The sequence below is a fragment of the Ailuropoda melanoleuca genome, chromosome 13 (genome assembly GCF_002007445.2).
Source record: "Ailuropoda melanoleuca isolate Jingjing chromosome 13, ASM200744v2, whole genome shotgun sequence".
Classification (NCBI taxonomy): Eukaryota; Metazoa; Chordata; class Mammalia; order Carnivora; family Ursidae; genus Ailuropoda; species Ailuropoda melanoleuca.
The window spans coordinates 45,703,052-45,730,315 of NC_048230.1; the positions used below are offsets into that span (position 1 = coordinate 45,703,052).

The 27,264-nt window shown below is 62.5% G+C and overlaps 2 protein-coding genes across 2 annotated transcripts in view; one reads left to right on the forward strand and one right to left on the reverse strand.

Annotated features, from left to right (window-relative positions):
- Positions 1 to 538: 538 nt before the first annotated feature.
- NKAIN4 (sodium/potassium transporting ATPase interacting 4) lies at positions 539 to 20,653 on the forward strand. The gene is made up of 8 exons (XM_034641563.1): positions 539 to 590; positions 2,980 to 3,068; positions 9,832 to 9,969; positions 10,294 to 10,374; positions 11,242 to 11,436; positions 18,201 to 18,261; positions 19,505 to 19,589; positions 19,978 to 20,653. Exons 1-8 carry the CDS (start codon positions 539 to 541, stop codon positions 20,024 to 20,026), a joined length of 750 nt encoding a protein of 249 aa, XP_034497454.1. The 3' UTR covers positions 20,027 to 20,653.
- A 950-nt stretch (positions 20,654 to 21,603) lies between these two features.
- Positions 21,604 to 27,264, reverse strand: part of BIRC7 (baculoviral IAP repeat containing 7) — a 14,006-nt gene continuing 8,345 nt past the window's right edge. The window contains exons 6-13 of the mRNA XM_034640156.1: positions 25,545 to 26,330; positions 24,851 to 24,950; positions 24,468 to 24,549; positions 24,314 to 24,359; positions 23,335 to 23,538; positions 22,986 to 23,057; positions 22,620 to 22,818; positions 21,604 to 21,910 (exon numbers count right to left, since the gene is read on the reverse strand). Coding sequence (XP_034496047.1) covers positions 22,625 to 22,818; positions 22,986 to 23,057; positions 23,335 to 23,538; positions 24,314 to 24,359; positions 24,468 to 24,549; positions 24,851 to 24,950; positions 25,545 to 25,911 — 1,065 coding nt within the window. The 5' untranslated portion in view covers positions 25,912 to 26,330 and the 3' untranslated portion in view covers positions 21,604 to 21,910; positions 22,620 to 22,624. The remainder of the gene's footprint in view (positions 21,911 to 22,619; positions 22,819 to 22,985; positions 23,058 to 23,334; positions 23,539 to 24,313; positions 24,360 to 24,467; positions 24,550 to 24,850; positions 24,951 to 25,544; positions 26,331 to 27,264) is intronic.

Sequence of the window (27,264 nt, forward strand, 5' to 3'; positions counted from 1 at the left end):
GCCCTGCCAATGCAGCGTGCACCCCACCGTGGCAGTGCACGCCATCAATCCTGCGCTGACCCCCACGTCAGAGCTCACTGCCACAGTTGCTCTGGTCGGACCCCCGCCCCTCCACCGAAGACTTCGGCTTCTGGAACGGGTGATGGCTGCCAGCTCTGATAGTCTGTGGCGCCAGCAGGAGAGGCTGGCCCCGTTCCATCCTCACCTGGCGTTTGATTCCAGGAGGAAGAGCAGATAGTCGCGGTGGCTGGTTGCACTTGGTGTGATGTTTAGGTGTTCGTGCAGTATCGCGCACATCAGGACTTGATTCCTACGGATACCCGAGTGATACTCCGCTGTGTGGAGAGACCACACTTTGAAGGACCTGCTAACCTGTTCAGGGACACTTAGGTCGTTTCCTCTTTGGGCTCTTACAAATGGTGCTGCTACAAACACGGGTGCCCAAGCTTTCCTCTGGCTGTTTTGTTTCCTCTGGGCATGTGCCTGGAATTGCGGGTTCCTATGGTAACTATACAGTCAGCCTTTCCAGGAGCTTGCCATGCAGTATTCCACACGGCTGTACCCGCTCGCTCACATCCCCAGCAGCACGGGTGAGGGTGGATTCTAGCCGCCCTGGTGGGTGTGAAGTGCTGTCTCCTTGCGGCTTTGACTTGCATTTCCCTTCCAGGTGCTTGTTAGGAAGTACAGATCCTTCCTGCGTCCTGTGTGGGCCTCGGGCTGTCCCATCTCCTGCCTGCAGACGGGACAGTGACAGCCATCGCCCACACATCCTGGTGCAGATGGGAGAACATATCCGGGAGAGATATTCCAGGAAGCCAAGGAACCAAGAGCTCACACGCTGTCAGCTGGTGACCAGACCTGCCATCCCACCCCCAGGAGCACACACGGCACCTTCCTTGTGATGAAATCGAGACCACATTTTACAGCTGTGAGGGCTGTCCCAGGAGACATTTGTCCGTGTCTGGAAACATTTTTGATTGTCACGACCGGTGAGGATGCCATGGTATCTAGTGGGAAGAGCCCAGGGACGCTGCTGGACCCCCATAGTGCCCAGGACCCCCACAGCACAGAGTCACTGTCCCCTCATGTCTGTGATGCTGATTTTGAGAGGCCCCATGCACGTACTATTTTCCCACCTATTCTTTTCACTTCACTGGATAATCTATGAACATCTTCCTAGGAAGTCCCTTCATTCGGTGTGTTTGAAAGGCCAAGACTTGCAAATAAGATCAAAGACCTTGGGCAGTGAGTCCAAGTTTCCCATGCGTGGTCTTGTCACTGTAGCCCTCCCCCCGCCCTGCCCAAAGCCTGCTGAGTCATCCCGTCAGGAACTGGACTTCACATGGGGGGTTCTTCTGAGGNCCAAGTTTCCCATGCGTGGTCTTGTCACTGTAGCCCTCCCCCCGCCCTGCCCAAAGCCTGCTGAGTCATCCCATCAGGAACTGGACTTCACATGGGGGGTTCTTCTGAGGCCCTTTCTTTTTTTTTTTTAAGATTTTATTTATTTATTCGACAGAGATAGAGACAGCCAGCGAGAGAGGGAACACAAGCAGGGGGAGTGGGAGAGGAAGAAGCAGGCACATGGCAGAGGAGCCTGATGTGGGGCTCGATCCCATAACGCCGGGATCACGCCCTGAGCTGAAGGCAGACGCTTAACTGCTGTGCCACCCAGGCGCCCCTCTGAGGCCCTTTCTGCTCCCCTGGTCCAGCCCCACTAAGGCTGTCCTGAGTGATCTCCAGGGACCTCCTGTGCCCCATCCTGCATGCTCCCTCCTTCCCTCCCATCAGCAAACCCCACCATCTGAGAACACTCCCCCCTTCCACCAAACTTTTCCTCCCAACCTCTCCTATTTATGGGGGTCTGAGAGCCGCACCCCTCAGTAGAGCCCGGGCTGGAGATCTGGTGTGGCTTTCTTTCTAATTTGCTAGAGATCAGAGCTTGGCCTTGCTCTTCTGTCTGGTGGACTCTGGGACTGTTAGCCAACATCATACAGGTGAGAACTCTTGGTGGTTTGTAAATCCCATGAGTGGGGTCAGGAACTGAGGTCACCATGGGAAGCTGATTTCAGTTGGCCGCCCTGTGAAGGGGCTGGCGACAATGGGGTGCTCAGATCTCCTAGGAGCGGAGCGTATGCAGTGAGAGCGCTCCAGACGTCCCTTTGCAGGCTGGAGCTGCTCAGCCTGGGACGCCATCACCATGGGGCTGGGACCCTGGGCCCTGGACTGCGGGAGCCAAGAGCAATGGCCCGAGGCCGAAGTGTCGCCTGCTGTGCTGCCCTGGAGGCTGACCCCGTGTGCTCTGCTCAGGGACCGCCTCCTGGCTCCCAGCATAGGATTCACTTCCTGAGGACCGGCTTGATTATGGCTCACACTGGTCTAGAACCCTAGCAGCTCCCTACAACTGAAGGATAAAATTCAACCCAGGAGGGGCGCAAAGCCTCTGCATCCCCCCTCCCTGGCCTCCCTTCTCCCATCTGCCCCAGGCCCTGCTCAGTCCCGCCTCCACACCTTCGCACAGCAGGGCTGTCCCCCAGCCCTCCCTCCAACACACAGACCTATGCTCAAGGCTGCCCGCAATGGTGGGGGCTCCCCACGGTCCCTACCCCTCAGGCCTGAGCCTGCCCTGCCCCAGACACAGACCAGACTTGGTCTCCAGGTCTCGCCACAGCCTCTGGGCTGGTGAGCTCTTGGTAGACCGTTCCACCCCTCCCCCTACTCCTGAGTCCTCAACCTGGAAGGGGACCTCTGAGTTCTGAACCCCGTCCAGGAGCCTGGGGTACGGGGTGCACCTGGGGCTTCACGAGGTTGGAGGTCGACGGGGGCAGACGAAGGAGGTGCCTAGTGGGAGGTGACAGGCAGGGGAGGGGAGGGCTGCTGCTTTTGTCAGACTTGTCTGGGGCAGGCTCGCAGCGCTTGGATCCTGCACTCGCCGGTAGCCCCTCCAAGCCTCCTGAGGAGCCGCGCCATCGCCGCTTTAAGAAGGGGTCCCGCGTCCCTCCCCAACTGGCGCGAAGCCCCCGAANCGTGACCCCGATAGACCCTTCGGCCAACCTCGAGTGCCCCGCTGGGTGTGTGCGCTCGTGGGGAAGGGGGACGGTCGCGGGGACCCGAGCGGCGGGGACAGGTGCCGGGGAACAGCTGGAAGGGACCCAGGAGGAACAAAAGCCTTCGGGCGGGGCTCCTGGACCCTGCTCTGACTGGCGCCTCAGGCGAGGAGCGTCCTTTGGCGCTGGGGAGCCCGGGCCGCGCCCTAGCCGGGTAGTCGCGGCGCGGTCGGGGAGGGGCGCAGTGGCGCGTGGCATCCGCTCGTGTCGGAAGGCGCGTGTGGCCCCGAATGTGAGCGCAGGGACCGTGGGCCTGTGTGTGCGTGCGCGTTCCCTTTCCGAAGCCAGCGCCAGGCACCGGGTGAGCGGTGGCCCTTTCCTAAGGCCTGACAGCCTGGGGCTGGGGTGTGCTTGTGAGTTTTCGAGTAGGTGAGTATGTGTGTCAGGGGTGTGTGAACGCGGCCTTGTGCGCCCTCGGGGCCTCCAAAGTTGCAGGATGCCGCCCCGTCCCCGCCCCTGTCCCGGAGAGATGGGGAGGAGAGAAGAGGCGCGAGCCAGGGGCCAGAGTTGCACTCCGGCGCCTTTTGCGTTGGGGATTAGCTGGTCCCCTGGATCCAGAGCTTTGTCAGAGAACTTGGGCATCCCTTGGCCAAGTTTCCATTTTGCCCTCGGAGCTCCAGGCGGCCTGGTCATTCCCATTTCCTGAGCTGGNGAGTTTTCGAGTAGGTGAGTATGTGTGTCAGGGGTGTGTGAACGCGGCCTTGTGCGCCCTCGGGGCCTCCGAAGTTGCAGGATGCCGCCCCGTCCCCGCCCCTGTCCCGGAGAGATGGGGAGGAGAGAAGAGGAGCGAGCCAGGGGCCAGAGTTGCACTCTGGCGCCTTTTGCGTTGGGGATTAGCTGGTCCCCTGGATCCAGAGCTTTGTCAGAGAACTTGGGCATCCCTTGGCCAAGTTTCCATTTTGCCCTCGGAGCTCCAGGCGGCCTGGTCATTCCCATTTCCTGAGCTGGAGGCCTTGGGTGGGGTAGGGGAGTGCTCCACAGAGGTCCAGGCGACGGGCCTGGGGAGGAGATCCTGATGAGCCCTAGGGTCTCCCATCTTAAAGGGGAAATGCTGTTTTGTTGAGGCCAGGCTGGGTGGGCTTCTGGCTCCGCGGGGCAGGGGGCTTCCTCCCTGGGAAGCTTGAAGGCCCAAGGAGGACGAAGTTTTAAGCAGAAAGTCCTCCCACACACATGGCATCCTGTTGTTTTCCTGTCCTTTGCGTGGGGGTGAGGGTTGCCTGCAGAATTGGCAGGGGGCTGAGATAGAGGCTGGTGTGTCCCACGTGGAGGAAGGAAGGAGCGGCCAGAGGTCCCCTGTGGGTGCCCACTCAGTGCTTTGGAAACCTGAGGGGGTGGGGCTTATGGGAGGATGGAGGAGGTGGACATCCACGGGGTTCATGCTGGACAGACCCGGAGATAGCTTGGGCTTCGCAAAAGGGTAGAGGCAGGACTATTCCATGGGCAACAGGGAGCTACAACCCGCTTGGAGCTGAGGTGTCCCCAACCATGTTTTGGTAGGAGTCCCTTAGGGGTAGGGTGGGAAGGCGGGAAAGGGGAAGGAAAGGTCTATGCGGTGAAGGAGGGTGAGGAACCCAGGCTGATCAGGAGATCTGCAGTCTGGGTGCGTCTGGACACCATAAAGCAGAGTGGCCTTTGGGGGTGGGGACAGTGTGCCTTTGGTTTCCATGTGTTGAGTCTGGTGTGTGGGACGTAGGCAGGACTGACTTGAGCCCTGGGGCTGGGGGCAGCAGAAGTAGAAATGCTGGGTGAGGGATGTGGCCTCGGGGTTTGGGAGCCTCAGATAGGGTCACATTGCCTGTTTCAGCTCCACAGTGGACAGCGGATGGTGCACCGGGGGACCCCCACAAGCCCCAGAGAAGTTGCGTGACACCAAGGGCAAAGGGTTACCCTGGCCCAAGTGCAGCAGGGTCCCCTGGACACGGGGCTTTCAAAGAGTCTGGGTCTCAGCCAGGCAAGTTCTAGGGCCGAGACAGAGCTGTGTCCCCACATGGCCAGTCGGGGCCCAACTGAAGAGCAGCAGGGAGCTATGAAAGGCCTTTTGTCCTGGCCACCCCTGTGCTCCTCTGCTGGGGGGAGGGGGAGGCAGGAGGGAGAAGCTCTGCTCTAGTCACTGTATGTGGGGTGGGGGCGCCGTGGGGGGAGTCCTGTGGCTTTTCTTTTCTCTGTTTGACAAGCGTGAGAGTTTTCTCGTTTCCAAGCTCCTGGACAAAGGCCGAGCATCTCTTCTGGGAGTCTTCTCCCTGAAGAATAGCGTGAACTTTGCCCGCTCGGAGCCAGCCAGAGCGCAAGGCGGAGGTCTCCCAGGCTGTGCCCACCACGTGGCTGGAGGGAAGCCTGGGCTCCGAACGCGGTTTGGGGCAGGTAGTCACTAGCGCTAAGTGACTCGTCTGTTCCCTGCCTCAAGAATGTGGCCACCGCGCCGCGGGCACCATGGAGTGCTAAGCCTCCTGGTGCGTCCCCTACGTGGCCACCACCGTGCCGGACACGTGCCCGAGCTGTAGGGTCTGTGTCCGGAGCACAGCCGTTAGCAGGGACGCACCCGGGCACGAGCCTGGGCCTTGGAGAACAGCGCCAGGGGTGACATGGTGCAGGGGCTGGGGGGGGGGCTGGCAGGGGACCTGGGGGTTAGCATGTGGCACTGGCAGGGGGTGCTGAAGCAGGGCGTGTACCCCAGGCCCTCGATTAGGGTCATCTGGGCAAGAGAGGAGGCCTGGGGCTCAGAACGTAATTTCATTCTGTGTCGGGAACAGATGGTGCTGGCCAGCTGTGCCCGCGAAGGCTGTGATGTGCATACGCATGTGTGCACGCGTATGTGCGTACACGCATGTGCATGTCTCTTTCTCCTTGCCCCGCAGGGCCCCCCATCACGGCGTAGGCCCAAGTGGTTGGGACCCCCCCACTTCCAGAGCTTTGCCCCTCGTGCCAATCCCTCTAGTCACCCCTCCCCACCACCACACGCATCTCAGCCTGGCCAGGCTTCCTCTGCCCATCCGGTCCCTGACCCCTGGGGCCCGGGGTCGTGGGGCTGTCCTGTGTGGGGCTCGCCAAGAGCTCCAGCCCCGAATCCCCCACCCTCGGCTCTCCAGTCAGGCTGGGCTGGGCCCTCCCAAGGCAGGGGGAGGCAGGATCTCTGCCCTCGGACGCTGTCTCTTTTCCCAAAATCTGTATAACTGAGGAAGTTCTGTGGGCCTCCTTGAGCACCGGGATCCCAGCCCAGACAGGGCCTGCTGGCCCCTGACCGGCGATGGGGCGCATGAAGGGCTGGGCGCTGGGCCAGCGCAGGGCGACATCTGCACGCAGACGGACCCTCTGCCTGCCCGGGGTCAGCTCTGCGAACACCTGAAGGGCCGCGTGGTGAGCCAGGAGAGGGGGGTCCTGGGCAGGGGGCTTCATTTCTGCTTGTCCTCATCCCCTGAAAACAGCTCGCAGCTGCGGTCTCCATCCTGTACCGTGACTCAGCCCTACTGCGTGCTCCCTTCCATGAGGGACCTCTGCTGCCCCTTCCTTGGGGTCCTCACCTTGGATGATTCTTTTTTCTGTTTTTAAGATGTATTTATCTAATTGAGAGAGAGAGAGAGAACACGGGAGTGGGGAGAGGGGCAGAGGGAGGGGGAGAATCTCAGGCAGACTCCCGGCTGAGCCTAACACGGGGCTCGATCCCAGGACCCTGAGCCCACGAGCTGAGCCGAAATCCAGAGTCGGACAGTCAGGGAGCTTCTACTTGGATAATTCTTTCCTTCCTACTTGGCCGTTGTCAGCTGTGACCCCGTCTTGGTTCAGACGGTGGGAGGAGGAAGCCCCGAGCCTGATGCTTTCTTTCGTTCCCCTTTGTGGTGCGGTGAGGTGGGCCCGGTACTCCCCAGGGGGAGGCCGCGGTAAGTTTCCTGGGCCAACGCTGTTCTCCGTGGCACCCGAGCAGCTCTGTGCCGGCAGCTTTTGTTTTCGAGCTCCGAGCTCCAGAGGGGCAGGCCGATCTGACGCTCTTCCGTCTCGGGGTCCGTGAGACTTTGTCGCGGCGGAGGTGGCCCTCTGAGTGGGTGCCATGCTGGTTGGACCCTGAGTCCCGTGCCGCCATCCTGGCCAGTGTGGATGTCCTGGGGCAACTTCTCTGCCCTCTGACCCAGGCTTGAGCTGGAGCCGGGACATCCTGCCTTGTGGAAGGGGGTGGCTATGCAGCTGGCCTTGACAACGGGATGGGCTGCCCCAACTGACCTGGAGATCTGGGGGGCCCTCTAAGAGCGAGAAAGCACTCCGAGGGCGAGTGCTGGTCCACACCCCTGGGAAGGCTAGGAGAAGGCGGACCGCCCCCCTCAGCCAGCTCTGAAGGCAGGGAAGGGGGCTGGAGCGTTGCCGGAGGAAGGGGCTTGCAGTCCGTGAGCCGTGCCCATGGGGAGTGGGGCGCACAAGCATGTGTGCGTGTTGGGGCAGTGGGGTGGGCGTGGGGGCCCCACATTTTGGGAGGATCAGTGCAGGCTTTGGGAGCCAGTGACGCGTGCGTTTTCTCTCTCCTGAATTGAAAAGAAAGATAAGGGAAGGGGTGGGGAGGTAGGAGGCCAGGCAGCAGCTGGTGAGCCGCTGTGCCTCCCGGGACCACTTTCTGTGGGGAGGAAGGATGGTTTGGAGACCCTGGTGAGCGTCCCTCCCTCAGCCGCGGGCTCCTGTCACAGATGGATGCCCTGGGAGGGGACAGACGGACAGACATGCAATGAGCCCAGGTGGCGAAGGCGAAGGCGGCCGTCCCGTGGGCAGCTCGGTCTCTGTGCGTCCTGCCCGGCCTGTCCGCAGCCCTGAGTCAGCCCCCCTCCCCCCTTCCTGACCTGCTAGTGCCCTCTGACCTCCGTCCCCTTCCTGGAGGGCCACCAAGCAGGGACACCCTTAGCCCCAGGGCTGTCTCCTGGGGTCCACAACCTTGGGACAGAGGACACGGCGTGGTCAGACAGCATCCGCCTCCGATTGAAGCCTAAATTCTTAACCACGGTGACGGCACCGCACGCCCTTCCAGAACTTTTCTTTACCGAGCATTCGAGGTGGTGTTGGTAATAGACCACTCATTCTGTGCAGAGCAAGTAGTGGGGAGTCTCCTGACCGGCAGGACCCTGGGTATGCCCACTGGGCATTAAGAGCAAAGTAGGAGACAGAAGGGGGGGGCTTGGCTGGCCCTGGTTCTCCTCAGAGACCGTCCACCTCTCAGGAGACGATGCCCATTGCCTCCTGGCCAAGCCACCCAGCTACGGGGGGCTGGTCTGGAGCAACCCAGCCACTGCAGGCCTGCAGGGTGGGAGGGCTGTGGCACTCAGGAAAGCAGCCCAGAGCCTGGCGTGTGCCCTGCCCGCAGGCCCGCTCCCGCTCCCCACTCCCAGCTGTCTCCTAGGACAGACCCCAGCCTCTGCAGGACATCCTTGGAATGTCCCCCTGGTAATAGCTGCAACCCCCTGGGGCCATACACAGCAGCCGGCAGTGCCCAGGGTGCACCCACAGCAGCTGTTTCCAGGGGCCAGTGGGGGTCCTGTGGGGAGCCAGCGTGGAGGAAGGGCTAGGCACTCCTGTGGGGGACAGGGCAGCTGTGAAGTCCACAAAGGTCCACCCTGCTGGGCGCTATCCATCCCTCGCTGTAGTGCAGGGCAGTGTGGGGCCTGGAGGTGCGCCTGGCCCGCTCGCTCATGGTTCCAGCCTGTGGGGGGGACCAGAGGAGGGCTTACTCGGAGGGGTTCTCCTCCAGGACTTGAATAGGCAGCCTCCATTCAGCCCCCACAGCTGAGCTGGCTCTGGGTCGGGGACTGGCTCTCCCAGTGCCAATGGCATGCTGGCACACAGTGGGTACACAGGGAAGTCACGGAGTGCAGCCCGGAGCCCTGCCAGGATGCTGTCCCTTTGCTTGCAGCTGCTGTCTTTCCAGGATGTGGCTAGTCCCCTCCAGCCCTTGCCGGACGCGTCTGGTCTTGAACATGGATGGGAAGGTGCTGGGTGCAGATTTGGCTGTGTTTTCTCCCAGTCTGTGGTCCCAGTTTCTCCTGGTGTTGAGCCAGGCCCACAGAATGCATGAACGAATGCGCGAATGAATGTGTGAATCCTGCGTGCGCTCTGGCGTCATGACGGCGCTCAGAGCCAGTAGGTTTCCCCTGCGGATTAAACGTCACATTCCTGGGGCATCTGGCTGGCTCAGTCAGCAGAGCATGGGACTGTTGACCTCAGGGTCGTGAGCCCCACGTTGGGTGTAGAGACGACTAAAAAACCAAAAAGACAGACCTCAAAAATCATCGAGGTCCTCAGATATGTCTGATTGCCTCCGGTTGGTCCTCTGTTGGCCGTGCCCGCGGGGCTGGAGGGCAGGAATCCAGCACAGTCCGTGGAGTGAGGAGAGAGCCCCGTAGACGGGGAGGGTGCTGGCCTGAAGGCCACGGAGCCTCAGCGTCCACTTCCTGACAAGAGCGCCCCAGAGCCGCGTGACTGGGCCTCACGTGTCCTGCCCTGGTTTGTGGTTGGGCCTGCAACCCCATGAGTTAGAGCGGCCGGCCTTCCCGCTCTCGGGATGAGGGGTCCAGGACGGTGCTTCCCCAAAGAGGGCCTTTCGAGGATGAGGCTTGGGGGCCGGTCAGAGCGTTTGGAGACTTATGTTGGAAGACCTGAGACCATAGCAGGTGCTGGGTGGTGGTGACGGGGTGGGAGGGGCAGGCCAGGGGCTCCCTCGGGGGTCTGCTGACCCTCAGGCGCCCACGCTGCCCCCTAGGTCACTGCCCTGGAGCGGCAGGTGTTCGACTTCCTGGGCTATCAGTGGGCACCCATCCTGGCCACCTTTGTCCACATTGTCGTGGTCATCCTGGGGCTCTTTGGCACCGTCCAGTACCGGCCTCGCTACATCGTGGTGGTGAGTTCATTGTGCCCGCACACCCCTCCCACGGGCAGGTGGGCCGGGTGACAGCAGCGGGGCCTCTGGCGGCATCCTGTCCTAGAAACCACCAGAACATGCTGGAAGCCCAGGATTCAGCTGCTTCCGCTGTCCCGGGGTGGGCGGTCCCGGGGTGGGCTCGGGGAAATCACCCTCCAAACGGAGCATCCTGGCTGCCGGGTTTGGGAAGCAGATTCCCCCCCTCCAAGTCTCCTCCAAAGGTGCTCCGCAAACGCAGGTCGTCCCCCCGCAAAAAGGAGCTGAGTTCGCCTTCTCCACTCCCCCCGTCTCTCGACTTTCTAGTACGCTGTGTGGGCGGCCGTCTGGGTCACCTGGAATGTCTTCATTATCTGCTTCTACCTGGACGTGGGGGGACTCGCGAAGGTGAGTAAAGTTGAGGGGCTGTGGGCAGATGCCCGTGGACATTATATGCACCTGCTCGTTGGTCACTGTCCCCTGTGGTCTATTCATGGCCCTGGCCGCGTCACCCAGGCCAGTCCTGGCCCCCAAGAGGGACTCAGGAAAGGTTTGGGGAAGACTAGTCATTTGATGGTTAGACGGGGGGCTGTGGGCACTGGTGGGCAAGTGGTCTTGGAGGAGGGGCCCTGGAGCCAGGGCAGCAGCGGGCAGGAGAGGCAGGGTGGGGGCCAGGGAGCAGAGGCACCGGGGCTGCGAGGGGTGCAGGTGGGAACACCTCCAGGGGGCCGGGCTGTCCTCTGGTCAAACCCACTGCTCTGTCCCGCGGACGAGGGGCACCACATCCAAGCCGGGGGTGCTAGAAGCATCGGTGGTGAACCAATCCTGAGCGGCTGTTTTGGGCACTTTGTCCGTAGGGTTTATTTCACTCTTGCCTGAAGCTCAGAGTCAGGGATGCGGGCAGGGTTCGATTCCAGGTGGACTGCGGGGCCGACCAGCCGTTGCTTTGTGGGGCCGCACCTGGGGCAGCAGGGTAGGGAAGACAACCGTTAGTTCCAACACCTGAAATGGCAGTGATGGCCGAAGACGTGAAGGAGGGGCCCAGAGCACTGTGAGAGCACACCTCCAGGTCTGACCCGGGCAGGGACGCCTCCCTGGAGGAGGGGCTGTGAGCAGGGTCAGGGGCCAGAGCCAGCAAAGGGAGGCTTTCTTGCAGGAGAGTGACTGAGAGGCCCTTGGGGTCCCTGCCTCCCTTGGCTGGAGGGCAGGGCACCCCTCACCCTTGGGTAGGTGGGCAGGGTCCCTGCTGCTCACCTGGTCCCAACTTCACCCCAGGACAGCGAGCTCCTGACCTTCAACCTCTCCCGGCACCGCTCCTGGTGGCGTGAGCATGGCCCGGGCTGCCTGCATGAGGAGGCAGAGGCTGGCCTTCAGCCCCCTGATGGCCAGGCCTTGCTGCCAGGTGTTGGCTGTGCCCTGGAGCATGGCTACGCTGAGGCCCTGCACAGCGCCTTGCAGATCCTGGTGGCGGTGAGCGAGGGGCTGGGGGGGAGGAGGGGCAGAGGGAGCGGGTGTGGGGGAGGGGCTTATCCTGCTGTGGGCCTAGGCCTCCAGCTTTACCTCCTCTAGGGTCCCCATCCTTGCCTGACGGGTAAGAAATCACACCCCACCCCCACCTGTGCGCTTGGGCCACTGGCCTCAGTGTCCTGCTCTGTAAAATGGGCTCAAAACTGGCTCCAGCCCCAGGATGGGGATGAGAATGAAAGATGGGACAGACCCAGAGGCTCTGTTGATGCTGTGGGGCGGGTGGGGGACCAGAACGATGGTATTTGATGTCCCCTGCCCGCCCGGGAGGCTCCATCACGGCCTCCTCCAGGTCAGACGGATGCCTGACGGTGAGGGACGCGGAGACGCGGCTTGGCTGCACCTGCTGTCTTGACAGGGGGCTGTGATCCCCCGAATAAGGCTGCGGGGTCCCAGTGACCTTGACTTTCAGATCAGCAGCAAGTAAGGGTTAGCGTGCGTGCGTTCCATGTGGTATTTGTGACGTACTTGCACTAAAACAATGATTCGTCGTGTATCTGAAATTCACATTAAAGTGGGTGTTCCGTATCTTATCTGCAAGCCCTGAAAAGAGAAGTGATCTAACGCAGGGGCCGGGAGTGGGCACGAGAGTCTGCAGGCCTCAGGAGCTGGGCCAATGCCCGCCACCCTCTGCCCCGTCCAGGCTGTGGGAGCGATTCTCCTGGGGACTGGGGCAGCTGCCGGGACTGACTCCAGCGGTAAACCAGTGGCTTCTCCAAGCCTCATTTTCTCTTCTGCTACGGAAGCACCAAGTGCGCGGGAAGCCGGGGTCCTCTGCGGAGCCCCCCCTTCCCCGCCGGCTCGCGGCTGTGCTGGCGTCTGCTGTCTGCATTCAGCCCCGCAGTGCTGAGTCCGGTGGAGGCCCGTGACGGTGTGGTGGAAACTACGTCTCCCACGTTCATGAGCCCGGTTCTGAGGGGAGAGTCTGAAATCACTCAGAGTGGTGCTCGGCGCCCTGGCCTCTGGCTGGCTGCAGTTGGGGGGACGCAGGGGACCAGCACACAGCGTGGCTGATGTCACTCACACGTTCTCCTGTGCCTGCCTCGTGTCCCCAGCGTGTGGACGGGGAAAGCCAAAGCCCGGTGAGGCTGACACACGGGGAGCGCGGAGCTGGCGGGCAGCTGTAGGAGCTGTTGGCTGCCACTGTAACCTATTATCCTGAAACACCATGGCTGGAGACAACAAATCTTTCTGTGGGTCTGGAGTCTGGCAATGGCTTAAATGGCTGGTTCTGGCTTGAAATCATTCACGAAGCTACAGTCAGACCGTCGGCTGAGGCTCCGTTCCCCCGAAGGCTGGAGGTCCCCTCACGTGGCCTGTCCCCAGGGCTGCTTGGGCGTCCTCACCATGGGGCGGCTGGTCTCGCAGGGCAAGCCAGTGGAGAGGGACGGGGGGCAGCTGCATTGCCTCTGAGACCCCGTGTTGGAGACCACACTTGGTCATTTCTGGAGAATTTCAGTGTTGGCACAGGCCAGCCCTAGTCAGGGTGGGAAACGGCCCCATGGGCCGTGCGCTCTGGGGGTGCCCACCAGGATGGCCCAGGGGTTTCCGCAGGACCACCGGCTCTCCCTGCTCTTGGTTCCCTGCAGTGACGAGGCAGCTGGGGCCCAGATTCCCATCTTCCACCAAGGCCCAACGTCTTTGGATTCGAGCCCTGGGGAGACCCTTTCTCCCCATCATCTCCCCCAGGGAGATGAGGACCCATCTGAAGAAGAGGAAATGGAGGCCATAGTTTGACTGAGGCCAGAGAGCTGGCTGCAAGGAGCTCTAGCCAAGATGAGGCCGTAGGGGGGTGGGGGGGATGGGACACACAAGCCCNAGGTGGGGGGGGGGGTGGGGGTGGGGCATGCCTGCAACATGCCCTCCTGTGGCCGTGGACACAGCTGCCTGGTCAGCAGAGCCCAGGCTGGCCTTGTCTGTGAGCATGTGGCCTCTGTCTTCCAGAAAGCATGGTCCTGTCACCAGGCCCCCAGCACTGGGGCCAGGGGACCCCCTATGGGCTGCAGCCCCTTCCTTGCTCTGGAAGCCTCTGGGAGCGCCCCCTGGAGGCTGTTCCTGGGCCCACACGGAAGGGGTGTCCCTCCTCCAGGCGCTGCCTTCCGTGGGCTGCGTACTGGTGGGTCTGAAGCTTGTCCTGAGCTCACGCACGCAGGGGAGAGCCTGTTACAGGGATGCTGTCTGCCCTGGGGTGTTCTCAGCTGGGGGTCTTGCAGGGAGCTCATCCTTTCCCGGGGGTGTGCCTTATCCATGAATGCAGGTGTGAGATGATGTGGCTGGACGTGAGTAGCAGGAGCAGAGGTCGGGGATCGTGCAAGAAGCACGAAGAAACAAACGGTGGGCTCAGAGGTGGTCAGACAGCCTGGAGGGCCCCGGAGAAAGGGGAGGCCGGGGAGCATCTCCGAAGGCCGGCCCTGCAGCCATGCACGGGCACTTCGCCTGTGTGGAGAGGGGAGAGGCACTGGGAGGAGCTGGGCCGGTGCCTGCGAGGGCCCTGGTGTCCATGCCGGGCTCCTCCCTGAACGGGATGCCAGCTGCTCGGTGCTCGGCCAGGCCACGGGAGCAGGCCCAGGCGGATTTCTGGCTTTACAACCCTGCAGTCTCCCAGGGCCACCATAACAAAGCACTGATGACAGGCAGCTGGAAACATTTATTTTTCTCAGTTCTGGACGCAGGACTCTACAATCCAGGTGTCACAGGGGGGTTCCTGCAGGGGCGCCGAGGGAGGGTCTGTCCCAGCTTCTGGTGTCACGGGCGTCCCTGGCTGTCGGCTGGCAGACGCGGCTCCGTCTTCACACAGCCTTCTTCCTGTGCATTTTCTGCGTCAGATCTCATTACCCTTTTTCTTAAATCTCGGCAGTCACTGACTTTAGGGTGTGCGCTAACCCGGTGTAACCTCCTCTTAATTTCATCATATCTACACAGGTCAATTCCAAGGGTAGGGTCACACTCACAGGCACTGGGGGTTAGGACTTGAGCATATATTTCTGAGGATACGATTCAACCCGCAAGCGCAACTGAACAATTCTTTGGGATCCCATGTATGGCTTCTGGCTCCTGGAGGACTCACATGGCAAAGCACTGTCCCCACATTGACCAACCGGGCCCCTTTTGGAAGATGTGTGTCGTGCAGGCTGTGGTGAGTGGTGGAGGGCTCGGTCAGGCCAGGGCTCGGCCCTGCTGCAGGCTTTGCTGGCACCCGGGGAGGCGGGGCGCGGGACCTCCTGACGTGATTGTCCAACGGGACCCGCTCGCTCCTGTCCTGCCCCACTTCTGCCACTCTCCAAGCCCGCGTGGGTCACATGAGGTCCACAGAACCTAAGGCCCAGTGGCAAGGAGGTGACGGCTTCGCCCCAGAGCCTCAGAGCATGCATCTGGGTGCGCCTGGCACCACACACCAGACCAACCTGGCTAGCGGTTCTCCAGCCCTGGACAGTGCTGAGGACCTGGGTCCGGGTGGTGCCACCTTAGTGAGCCACCTAACCTCTGTGTCTCAGCTTCTGTTCTGGAAACTGGGAAGCACTGGGGGAAGGACATGATGGGGAAAGCAGGTAAAGGCTCAGGTGAATGTACATGCAGGATGTGCTCAGTTGGGGCTGTCAGTGGTTTCCTGGGCACTGCAAAGGACACACAGGGCAGCTCAGGCATGTCCGCGGCGGTTGCTGGAGGAGGACGTGTTGCGGGGCAGCGCGGGTGTGTCCGCAGCGGTTGCTGGACGTTACTTACTGGTCAGGTCTGGAGGCTCCTGACCCTGCCTGGTGCAGACAGTTGTGTGAATACCCATGTGTCTGGGTGGATCTTGGATTTATAGGACAGAGGTTCTGTAACCAGCTGACACTGGAAACTGGATTTCGAATCTAGGGCCGTCCGTGGCTGTTCGTCGTGGTCCATGGCATGAGAAAACATGGCAATTCAGTGAGCTGCTCCTTTCCGGGTTTTAAAGCCCCTATGGACAATCAGACTGTGGGGCATTTAGCGTGCTGCCCCCCTAGCCAGGAACCAGAACCTCCCTTCCCCTGGTGCTGCCCACCTCACTCACTGATGCAAAATGAGGGCCACAGTAACCTGAAAATGCACAGGAACCCAGGTGCCTTCCTCGGAAGGAAAAAGAACCAGCTGGATAAGAATACTCCTCGATGTTTCCGAAGTCATTTACAGAATTTGTAAAAAGGCCACAAAAAGGAAGCTGGGGAAGAACACACGAAGATTCTTGGTGGGAGTTTCCAACATGCTGCTGCTGGAGGAGAGTTCCGCGTGTCAATGGGAGAGACAGAGCCATGGCTTGCTATCATCCTTCACCTGCAGGGATGGACGTTCCTTTCATGAAACGTGAATTTCTAAATACTGGTCAGCTGGTCCGTGCTCTGCCTCCCAGGAGCCAGCCCTCCGATGATTGTCTTGGAGGGCTCAGAGAGGCAAGCCCGTGCTGGTCGGCCTGCAGTCTGGCTGCCAAAGGAGGCACCCAGTGCTGGTGGAGAGGGGTCTGCAGGCACTGTGGGCCTCTGGGAGCTGTGGGGAGGAGCTGGGGGTGGAGCCCGGAGGACAGACAGGAGGTGGGAAGGCAGAGGTGTGGCCATGGGGTTGCCTTCCCCAGCACCCCATAGAGAAAGGGGGGGGAGGAGGAGGTTTCAGCACCACGGCCAGCTCTGGCCCTGGTCCCTTCCCGGGAGGACCATCACTTACTGGCCGGCCCAGCAGCACCGTAGAGCCCGGAAGGCTGTTGGGGAAGGCTTCTCAAGCTGGCCTGTCCATTGGGGGGCGCAGCTTGTCTGAGTCAGCATAAAGCAGGCCCACCACCCGCTGCCTGGAAGGATGGCGGCTTCCAGAGCAGGGGCACGGCACCTTGAGGTCTGTCTCCTCCCCTGAGGCATGGAGGGGGACTGTTGGGCCTGATCTGTGCATGAAGAAACCAAGACCCAGAGCTTATGTAAACCCTCAGGTCTCACCACTGCTCGTGCAGGGCCGGCCACGCCCGGGAAGGCTGCTGGAAACTCTGTCCTTCCCGAGGCCCCTTGCTTCCAACACTGTGCTGCTGGCCACCTTCCTGTCCCCCCCCATGCATTTCTCACCCTGTCCTGGTCTGTGCTAGTGTCACAGACAGACCCCACCACCCTCTCTCAGAAGATCTGCTGTAGCTTCTCCTAGCAGGCACCCCTGTGAAGCATCTTTTCTCTTTGTCCCCCGACCAGTCGGGATCCCAACAAGACCGAGAGGGTGCACTTAGGTGAGGCTCCTGCAGGGCTGGTGAAGGGGCTGTTCTAAGTGTGGGTGCCATGCCAGGGACCACATGCATCCCTTGGGGTGCAAAGAGACCGAGCTGTTGCCCCTTTGGCCTGCAGGGGTGTGGGGAAGAGTTACATCCAGGCAGAGTTCTTTGGAGCTGTCTCCCTGCCCCTGGGAGGCAGCCCTGCAGAGACGGGACCGAGGGATTCACACTTTGCATCTCTCCTTCCCATCTCCTGCTGGGCTCCCCCTTGGCCAACCCAAGCAGTCTGGACACCATCCACACTGCGAAGGGTGGAGAACGTGGAGGAGGGTCAGGTGGAGCACCTCCAAGCCACTGCCATCAGACTCCTGCTGCAAGCTGCATCCTTGGGGGCCGAGGCCGTAGATTGGTATGGGAGATGCTCAGAGGCCTGGCAGCATGACCTCACCACCCTCGGCTGCCTCAAGTCTTCCCAGCATCCATGGAGGAGGCTGACTTTGCTTCCCTGTGCAAAGCCTCCCAGATGAGATGGGGCTGCCGGCCCCTCCCAAAACCCTGTGAACACACAGGGCTGTGGGCCTTTCGTGGGAATCTAGCTGCCCTGTGCATTGAGATGTGTTTTACTGTCAAGTTATAAACCAGCAGTTCTGCTCAGGGCTGCTGGGCTCTGGCTGTGAGTCAGGGCTGGTCCCCTCATTCTCGCTTAAGGAGGATGCAGCTCCCGGATGGTGGTGAATGCCACTCACCCTTGGTAGCATTGCCTGGGCCATGCTCGTGTGGAGAGGCTGGACCACAGGCAGCACCAGCCCTGCACCATCTCAGCTGGAGCCCTTCCTCCCACAGCGGCCCTGCTGCCTGGGTGTCCACGGGGCACCTAATGCCCGCCTGCCCCCTCCCTTGAAGTCTAAGTGTACTCCTGGGAGCCTCTGGCCAGTCAAGCCCCTGACTCCCTCGGGGCAGCAGCCAGCCCTGTCCACTCCGCCCAGACCTGCCTGCTGAGCTGGGTCCTTGGCACTTCCAGCCAAACCATCCAGCCTGGCTGGCTCCACCTTCTCCAGCTGGAGCTGCACGTGGGCGCCCCCTCCCCGAGGAGGAGAAAGCTGGTGGTTGGCTGCTTACGGCAAGAGGCCCCGAGGGTGATGGCCGGGCTGGAACCAGAGGGGGGTTCAGTCTGGGGGTCCATCAGCTGTGGTCCTGTCTCTGAGGGCTTCTCTCTGCACCTCAGCCTCCCGTTAAAGCAGGTGGTCATCTTCCCGACTTGTCCATCGGCCAGCGCTTACCCCGCTCACCCTCATCCGTGCAGTGCCCCCCCCCAGAGGAAGTCAGACGCTGCCTGGAACATCAGCGCTAAAGAAGTCACACAGACCCACTCTCCTCGTTCACTGTACAGACAAGGACACTGAGGCCTCGGACGGGCTGTGGCTTTGCGGTCGGGACACACCGGGGCTTCTGTCCCACACGCCGGGAGCTTGCTGGGTCCTCATCCCGACCGCTTGGTGTCTTTCAGCTCGTGGGCTTCGTCTACGCCTGCTACGTGGTCCGCGTTTTCACCGAAGAGGAGGACAGCTGTAAGTGTGCGGCCGCCGGGCTCCCACAACAGCCTCTTAGCGACCTGGCATGGATGCTCCAGGCAACGGGGGAGGAAGGGGGAAGGAGAGGTGGTGACTCGGCATTCTCCTGGCCTGTTGTTGGCAAAGCCTGACACCTCGCCTTTTAGAGGGATCCCCATGCCCTCAGGGGTCCTTGGCTGAGCAGAAGGGTGGATGGCCCAGCCCCCTGAGAACAGATGAGGAGGGGCCCGGGGCTGTGGACACCAGGGGTCAGCTCACACCCCAGCCCTCAGTTCCAAGGGTTCCTGTGCTGCAGGGCTGGGGCCCTCTGCCTCCTTGCAGCTGAGAACCAGGCCCTACTGGCCGTGATGTCCCCATCGGGCCCCCAGTGCCAGCTGGACCCATCTGAGCAGCATTTTTGCTTCCTGCTTACAGAGGGGGGCCCCCTTGACCTTGGTCTGATTGCCAACTTCAATGCTCTGGCGCTCTTGCCAGCCCTGACACCCCTGGCTCTGATGTGGTTTCCCGGGAAGACTCCGCAGAGGACAGAGCTGGGGTGGGTGGGGACGGGGTGCACCCAGGAAGGCACGGCTCCTGTGGGCAGAACCCTCCCTGGGGTCAGAATGGGGATTCAGAGCTTCTGTTCCCAGGAGTCAGGTGGCTGTCGGGTTGGCGGTCAATGTGTCCAAATGACATCCTATACTGGGAGACCAGACTTGCTCTGGGCCAGCCCCCAGGTCCCCCAGCTCTCATGCTACGTGACCCCCAAGCCATCACTCAGACCACTGCTGGCTGGGAGAGAACAACAGGGAATTCACATGTTGGTTACATTAAAACGTTTCAGGATGGGAGCCAGCCCTGGGGGTTTGGAAATGCATTAGCTCTGCCCCGCAAGCCCAGCTACCCACCAGCTGTGCAGACACAGCTTCAAGGGGCAGGTGGCTGATTTCGTGGACGTGGCGGGGGCAGGGCTGGGTCATAGTGAAGCTCCCGGCAGCCCCGAGGACCCAGGCCGTCCCCCCCAGGCCACCTCCCCCCGCTGAGCTCGTCAGCGTCCACTGGAACGTTTTACCTGGGGAGTCACAGTGTTCATCTGCAGAGGGACGTGGCTAGGTCAGGACCGGACCTGGGGCAGTACCTGCCCTCCCCCGGGGCCCCCAGGCTCACCCCCACCTCTGCCATCACCACACCAGGGCTTTGTGGCTGGGTGTGTTCTCTGTTCTGCCATCTTTTCCATTATTTGGGTCTTGATTTCTTTCAGTTGATTTCATTGGTGGATTTGACCCATTTCCTCTCTACCATGTCAATGAAAAGCCTTCCAACCTCTTGTTCAAGCAGGTGTACTTGTAAGTATGGCCAGCAGAGCCTGCCCTGGCTGGGCCTAACTGGGTGGGTTAGCACAGTCGTGAAGCTCTCTCCTTGTGGAAGCCTCACCAGGCATCTGTCTGTCCACCCATCCATCCATCCATCCATCCATCATCTGTTCGTCCACATATTCCTCACTTTTCTGAGATCGGCTCTGTGCCGTCCCTGGGCTGGCCCCCACCCCCTGGAGTTCAAAGCCCAGCAGAGTCTATGGAGTTGGGTCTAAGACGGTTTTGTGACGGGGGGCTGAGGGGGCATGGAGAGGTCACCTCCCAAGAGGGCGACGTGGCTGTTCTCTAGGGGGTCTCACTGCGGCAGGAGATTTGGGGTATTGGTTTCTTTGGAGAATCAGACTTCTTTCCTCTTCAGAAGCTGCATCCAGGACCCTGTGCACCCCATCTCCCCCTGCTCAGGGTGAGGGTGCCTGGGCTGCTGGCCACCTCCTCTCAAGCAGCCTTTGCCAGGTCCCACACAGTCCTGAAATGCGGGGTCCAAGAGCTGGCTGGGGGTCTTGCTCCCCGTAGAGCTGTACTTCCTCCGTCCCACCCAAGCCCTCGGACACAGTCCTGCTCTTCCTGTAGCCATCCCCTGGGCACTGCGGCCCTCTTGGTAGCCGCACCCTTTCTACCGCTAAGTGAAGGCCCATCTCAGCCAAGGCCGACGGGGGGTAGGTAGCAAGCGTCCCATCCCAGTAACAGGAGAGCCCTCCCTCGGGCCCCGGAGCCAGGGCAGAGTATGAGAGCAGGCCACCCCGGGCACACGAGGCTCGGAAGGAGTTCACCAGGCTGGGCGGGCCTCTGGATCTCCCTACAGCCGTTGGAGCCTGGGTGGCCAGGACCTGGGCGGGGGGGGGGCACTCACACACCCCAGGTCCGTGGCCCAGAGGTGTCTGCTGACACAGGGCGGGGCCAGGCCGAGAAGCGCCGCCCCCTTTCAAAGGCCAGGAAGCCCTCGTCTGCTGGGGTGTTGTCCCTTTTGCATGTGGGGCTCTCCGAGGCAAGAGGGCACGGTGGCCCCTGCTGACTGCTGGCTGCCCCAGCCTTCCTGCCCCAGTGCCAAGGGCTGCCCCTCAGGGCGCTCTGACCTCCGTCACCCCCACCTTGCCCCCACAGGCCTGCGTAAGTGAAAAAGCTCCAATCCCTCCTGCGTGCGACCTCCAGCCCCAGGGAGCACCGAAGACTGCAAGGAGACTCAGCGGGCCTCCCTGCCCTCTGCCCCGCAGGTAGCCAGAGCACCTGCCCCCGGGGCCAGGTGATGGGACATCAGCCAGGGTATCAGGGCAAGTGCCAGGCTAGGGATGGCTGCAACTTCAAAAGAATTTATAATTTCCTTTTTCAATAAAACAAACAAAGAAAAGCCACAGAAGACTCCAGCAGCACTGGGATCTCCGTCACCCACAGCTGGCCTGGGACTGCTGTCCGATGAGCCCTCCCTCGGGTGCCGATGCCTGCCCCGGACCCCCCGAGCCTGCACATCCCATTGCTGGGGGAGGGGTGGCCACGGGGATTTTGAGACAGGAAAGTGTGACCCCACCACGAAGGTCAGTATAAACCCACAGTGACACCCCGCCCGCCAGCAGCCAGGCTCCTGATTAAACGCTGCACACCCCAGCTGCTGTGAGCTGTCACCCAGGCAAAGCCCCCACCCGCCCCCGGGGTCACCGATGGAGCCCTGGGTGGGTGGCTGGGCTTGACCAGGAGCACAGGCCCCCTCTGCACAGAGCAAGGAACTTCCTTGTCCTCAGCCAGTGGCGCTGTTCACAGAAGGGACACAGAACAGTGTCCCCAAGGTGTCCCCAGGTAGAAAGTAGAAAGGACGCCGCCCCGTAGACCTCCTTCCCCGAGAGGCAGGAGTTGGTGAATTACAAGCTCAGCCCGAAGTCCCCGAGGCTACATGGTCTGTCCTCACAGCGCTGAGAAGAGCAGAACAAGGGAGAGGAGAGGGGCAGGAGGGGCCCTGCTGGACGCGAAGGGCACGGGAGAGACGTCCGGCCGTGCTGCCCTGCTGGTGGGCGGTGGGGGCAGGGCTGGCGGTTCTGGCACAGAGGCTGCTGAGGACTGTCCAGGGAAAACCCACCACTTTATTGTGAATCTCCAAAAGCATCTGAGCATCAGTAAAGCTCCTTTACACCCACCCGCTTTGCCATGCCGTCTGCAGCTCCCCTCTACCCTGGGCTGCGTTCGGGTACTTGGGACAGCAGTTCTGGATGCCAGCTCAGCTGTCCTCAGCAGGCCTGCCATGTGGCCCGAGGGACAGGCTGAGATGGGCAGGGTGCCCGCGTGGCGGCCAGCACTTGAAGCGCCTGGGAGAGAAGGAGGGATGGGTGGGCTACTCCCACTCGGCTTGTCAATGGACCAGGGGCCTCAGCCTGCAGGGAGCTCCCTCCCCTGCCACTTAACCTCCCAGGAGATTCTCAGATTGATGGGAGAGGCACAGAATCCTTTGACAACCAGGAGGAGGCTGCGCTTCCTGCCAGCCATAAATGTCAGAGGTTCACGCTCCCGTCCCTTACCCGTCACACATTCCCACCTGGCCTTGGCTGCCGGGTTAAGGTCTCTGCCCAGGCCCTTCCTGATAACAGCGGCCTCCAGAGCCATCCTCCCCCGGGCCCGGCTGCAGCCTATATACCCAGCTGGACAGGGGGCCTTATCCCCCAATCACTGGGGAAATCAAGGCAGAGCTGGGCCCAGCTAGTGTGGTTAAAGTGCCCAAGCAGAATGGCAGTGGCCAGCCGGGCTGCTGTGTTGGGAAGGACCCAGAGCAAGGATCTGAGCGTCAAGGGAAGGAATGGGCTGGTTAGCAACATCCGCCAGGACCAGGGAGCTGGAAGAAGTAAGAAGTGCTCTCCTGCCACCCAGCCCTGCCGGCCCGCCCCGGTGTTGAGATGGTGGAGGACAAGGTGTGCTGGGGGTCACTGTCCAGGCCCGTCCCGACACTCTGAGGCCCAACGGGGATGTGCCCAAGTCAGGCCAGGCGAGGGTCTGCCCGTGGGTAGCTCCGTGGCCGCTCACCTGGCCTAGGACAGGAAGGTGCGCACACAGCTGCGGATGGGGGCCCTGCAGATGGGGCATAGCCGCAGGGCTGGTGCGCACTCGGCACAGACCAGGTGTCCGCAGGGCACAAAGACGGTGCCCACGGCGCGGTCCAGGCACACCTTGCAGGTCCGCTCCTCCTGCAGGCGCCGTAACTGCTCCTGCGCGTCCCGAGCTCCTGCGGTTCAAGCGGCCAGCAGCCCCCTCTGGGCCTGGGCTCCACCGCTTCCTCCGAGGACACCGTGCCCACCCAGACCTCCGCCTTCTGTCCTGGGCTGATGGGGGAGAGCCCCCTCCCCCAGGATGCAGGGGCACTGGCCCTGCCCCAGCTGGGTCCCCCCTCACCTGGCTCCCCGGCACCTTCCGACTGGACCTCTCTTCTGGGCGTGGGCAGCTCAGGACCCGTGTGGACAGGAGCTGTAGGTGGTGAGGAACAGACTAGAGGCCGCCAGCGGAAGTGAAACCCCGCCCAGAGGGGGCCATAGGCCACGTCCGGCTGGGGCAGGAGCCCACATGGCCTGACAGCCCTCTCCTGTCCCTCCACGGCATGCCGTAAGCCCAGAGTCCGCGCCACCGTGACCTGCCCCTGCAGACCCTGCACGGTGCATGGGAGCGTGTGCCACGCACTGTGGGGCCGTGGGGAAGGGCTGTGCCCAGAAGGGACGAGCAGGGAGAGGACAGGGCGGGGACGCACCTCTGGCCCCAACCAGCGGGCCCCCATCCTCCTCCTGGAGCAGGTCAGCCACCAGCTGGGACGCGGAGATGCCGGCTGGCGCCGCCCAGCGGTACTTCTGCCATAGCAGCTGTCGGACTCGGCTCGGCCTGAAGCCCATCCGCAGAACCGCTCGCACCGCTGGGCACCGGCTCCACGCCGCCCACTCCGGGCTGCCCCCGGCATCTGCAAGGCAGGGTAAGGGGCACTGGACCAAGGGCAGGGAGGGCTGCGGGGGGGCTCAGGGTCACAGGAGAGAGGCAGCCAGCTTGCTGCTGTGGCCGGTCCCCGGGGCCTTTGCGGCCATGACGTCCACTTCGTCGACGTCCCAGGGAGGCCTGTTTCCCGAACCGTTGTTCTGAGGCACCACCGCACAAAAAGGACAGCAAAAGCTCCTCGGCAAGACCACCGTAGACAGAGCCCCGCCATGGGCCAGGCGCTGCTCCCATAGCATCACACAGACCGGCTCAGGTCCAGACGAGGTTGGCACCATCCCCATTTCAGAGCTCAGGGCTCAGAGAGCAGAAGTCACTTGCTACAGAGTTAGAACAGCCAGGGTCTGAACCCTGGAGCCCTTCGGACCCTTGCCCTGCAATGCTGGGCATGGGTGTAGACAGCACTGCCGTGCTCCCCTGTGGGGTCGCGACTGCAGCCACCTCCAGGAGGGAGGGGCCTGGTACGCAGCTGCCTCTCCTCTTCACGCCCCCATTGCCAGCCCTGGGATTGGCGGTGCCCACCGTGGCCTACTCAGTGGTAGCAGGACTTCTTTGCCTCCCCCCTCTGCCAGGAGCACCAGACACACAGTGCCCCTGTGTGCAGCCCCCTGCCCCCCAAAGCAAGCCCAGGTAGCACCCTCCCACCTGGCCGAGTAGCCTCACTGTCCCTGCACTGAACAGCCCCCATCACAGTGCAGGCCGCAGGCGCCCAGGGAGCAGAGCATGGGTCGGGCACCACGGCTCACCTGAGGGGGTGGCAGGGGCCCCATCTTCTGGTTCTCCTGATCGGTCCTGAAAGGAGCCAGAGAAGGTCTGTGCCCTGAGTAGACAGGGGAGTGGGGGTGGGGAGGGACCCGCTGCACCTGGCCCACCTGAGCCTTAAGGAGAGGGAGGACTCACCCAGGAGCCGAGCAGGTGGCAACGCGCCTCTTGGACGCTGCAGACAAAGTCCCGTCCCTTCATCTGGAGCAGGAATTCGCACCTGGACAAAGCAGGTTGGGAAGCCTCGTGGCAGCGGGCTTGGGCTGCAGGAGAAGCCCTCCAGCCCGCGTTGTGCCCCACAGTGCCCCGCGGAGGGCAGCTGGGGCTCACCAAGTGTCTGGCACTTGCTGGGAAGGCTGTATTGGAGACAGGCTCTGTTGAGCATCAGGGAAGAAACAGCAAAACTGCTGTCCCCAGAGGGCCCCCCAGCCTCAGAATTCGAACCCCCACCCCGGGGAAGGGGAAGGGGAAGGGGAAGCTGGCCCATGCCCAGCCCCAGGAGCGGCCTGCAGGGTCCTCACCTGGGGAACCACTTGGCATGCTCCGTCCAGGGGTCATCCCCTTGCTCCCAGCTCTGCAGACCCCCGTAGCAGAAGAAGCACCTCACTTTGTCTTGCTGGCCTGGGGGAGCACGGACCCACACCCGGCCTCTCCGTACCCACCCGCCAGGCCAGGCGTGCCCCCCAAGGCTGGGGTTGTGGGGCTCCCAGGTGGCCTTTCCTTATGTGGCAAGGGCTATCTGGGGTCGCTCATGAACCCTGGGGCTCCCACTGGTCTCTGCCCCCTTTGCCCTGTATTCTCCTTGGATCTCACATGCACCCCTCTTTCTCAAAGGTGAAGTGGGGGGATAGCAGTGCCTGGGGAGTGGTGCAGACATTCCTTCACAGGAAGGCAGTGGCAGAGAGGAGGGCCTGCCTGGCTCCGGCCTCCATTCGGCGGGATGAGGCGCCTCTTGTCTCCACCCCCACAGCCCTCACCCCGCCTCACCCTGGTGATCAACAGAAGCCTCAGGTCGGGGCTGCTAAGGCCTGTCCCTGGACCCCAGGGGCCCGCTGGACGCCCCCCACACCTCCTGTCCCGACTCCCCCTGTGCGCTCGCCATCATCTGAAGCGCCCCCGGTGTGGAAAGGCCTCAGGACCCCTGCCCCGCCCTGCTGAGGGGAGGGGGCTCCAGGCCAGAAGGGTTTCGAATGGCGCCCAGGCCCCCGCACTCACCAGTGTGGAAGAAGCCCGCGGCAGCCAGCAGCTCAGGCCGCACCACGGCAGTCAGTGGCCAGTCATCGAAGGAGGCTAGCCGCAACTCCTCGGAGCCCATCCCAGGGAAGGCCGGCCTTGCGGGTGCGGCTGCCCTGGCCCCCTCCTCCTCCTCCTCCCGCTCTGCAAGGGGGCGCAGCTGGCCCAGGATCTGCCCGTCCATGTGGTCCTGGCCTTCCCAGGATGGGCGGCAGCTGGTGTCCTGGCCCACAAGGTGGCCACACAGAGAGAGGGGTCCACAGCGCCCCTGCGTGGGACTGCTGCCAGCTGCCCAGCGGCTTAGCTCTGGGCCATGGCACCAGCACTTGGCCCTGTCCTCGGGCCCCATAGAGCAAACACCAGCCCTGACCAGTCCTGCAGCAGTGACAGGGCCCACGGAAGCCAGTCCTGGAATGTGCTCAGCCAGCCTGCCTCAGGGCTCCTGACCCCTGGGCCCCGCCTGGGGACAGCAGCAGCTTTGCTTCCAACAGCTGGGCGATGAGGGCCGGCACAGGCCTGCCCCCCGGATGCCCCAGGTGGGGGAACAGCTGGGGGCCCTGCTGCTTTCTGGAAGGGGCCAGCGCGGCAGCCAGCATCACGCGCTCTGGGCAGCAGGGGTGTGTCACGGGGCTCCCAGGCAGGGGCCACGGTGGTGGGGGCCTTGTTCTGCTCCACAGGGGTGGGCGGTGACTCTCAGGATGGAGGGGGAGGGGGTGGAGCATGGATACCCCTCCCAGGGACGCAGAGGGCTACTGCTGGCTCCAGGACCTGGGGTAAGGGGGAGGCCATGCTGTGGGTCAGCTCTGAGTTCCTGGGCCAGATGCCAGTGCCAGCCTCTGATGGGGGAAGTTTCCGGGGGCTCTGAACTATGCAGTTAGTGCCCCCTCCAGGGGAGGGCGTCCCCTCTCTCAGGGATGACACCAGGCTTCCAGGGACAGGGCTACCTAGTGAAGGGCTGGCCCCTGGAGCAGTTTCCCTGCACATTCTGCTCTGAACCCAGGAGCAGAGGGGCCGTGCGGCATCCTTGCGCCCAGCCCGGCCGGAGCAGGAGGGCCCTAGCAGGTCAGTGTGCCCCTGCTCTGCCTCGGAACCAGCCCACCTCCAAGGGCTGGGCTGGGCGCCTCCATCCTGCTAGGTAGGCATGGGTGCCCCCGCCGCTGGCCAGGGGTCCCAGGTTTCAAAACCGCACTTGTGCCAGGCCCAGATCAAAGCCCCTGGCCGCATGGGACAGGCTTCCCTCAGACCTGGCCATGGCCATGGTCTCCACCCACCAGCTCAAGCCGGGGGCCCCAGTGCCCCCTAGGCCCACATTTGGGGCACATGGAGGAGGGCTGTACCCAGGGAAGCTGGAGCTCCCAGGTGGGCAGAGCAGGCTCTGATGTGGAAAGGATGCAGAGAAAGGCTGGATGGGGGGTGGGGGGGAGCCGCAGGCCTGCCCCCTCCCCCACGCCCCTGTGGTCCCTACCTAGGAGCCCAAACCTACTCCCTGCTTCCTGGGGCAAACCTGACTCCTCGGCCCTAAACCCTCTCTCATCCCCGACACGCTTTTCCTGGCAGTTCCCATCTGGCGTCAGCACTGCCTGTTCACAGTGCCCCAGCCCTTGAGAAACAAGTTTGTGAAGAAGGGAGTGAGGACCCAGGCTCTGTAGGGTCATTGCTAAGAGTGGGGTGGGCAGCAGGGGCTGAGAGTGGGGGGGGGCGG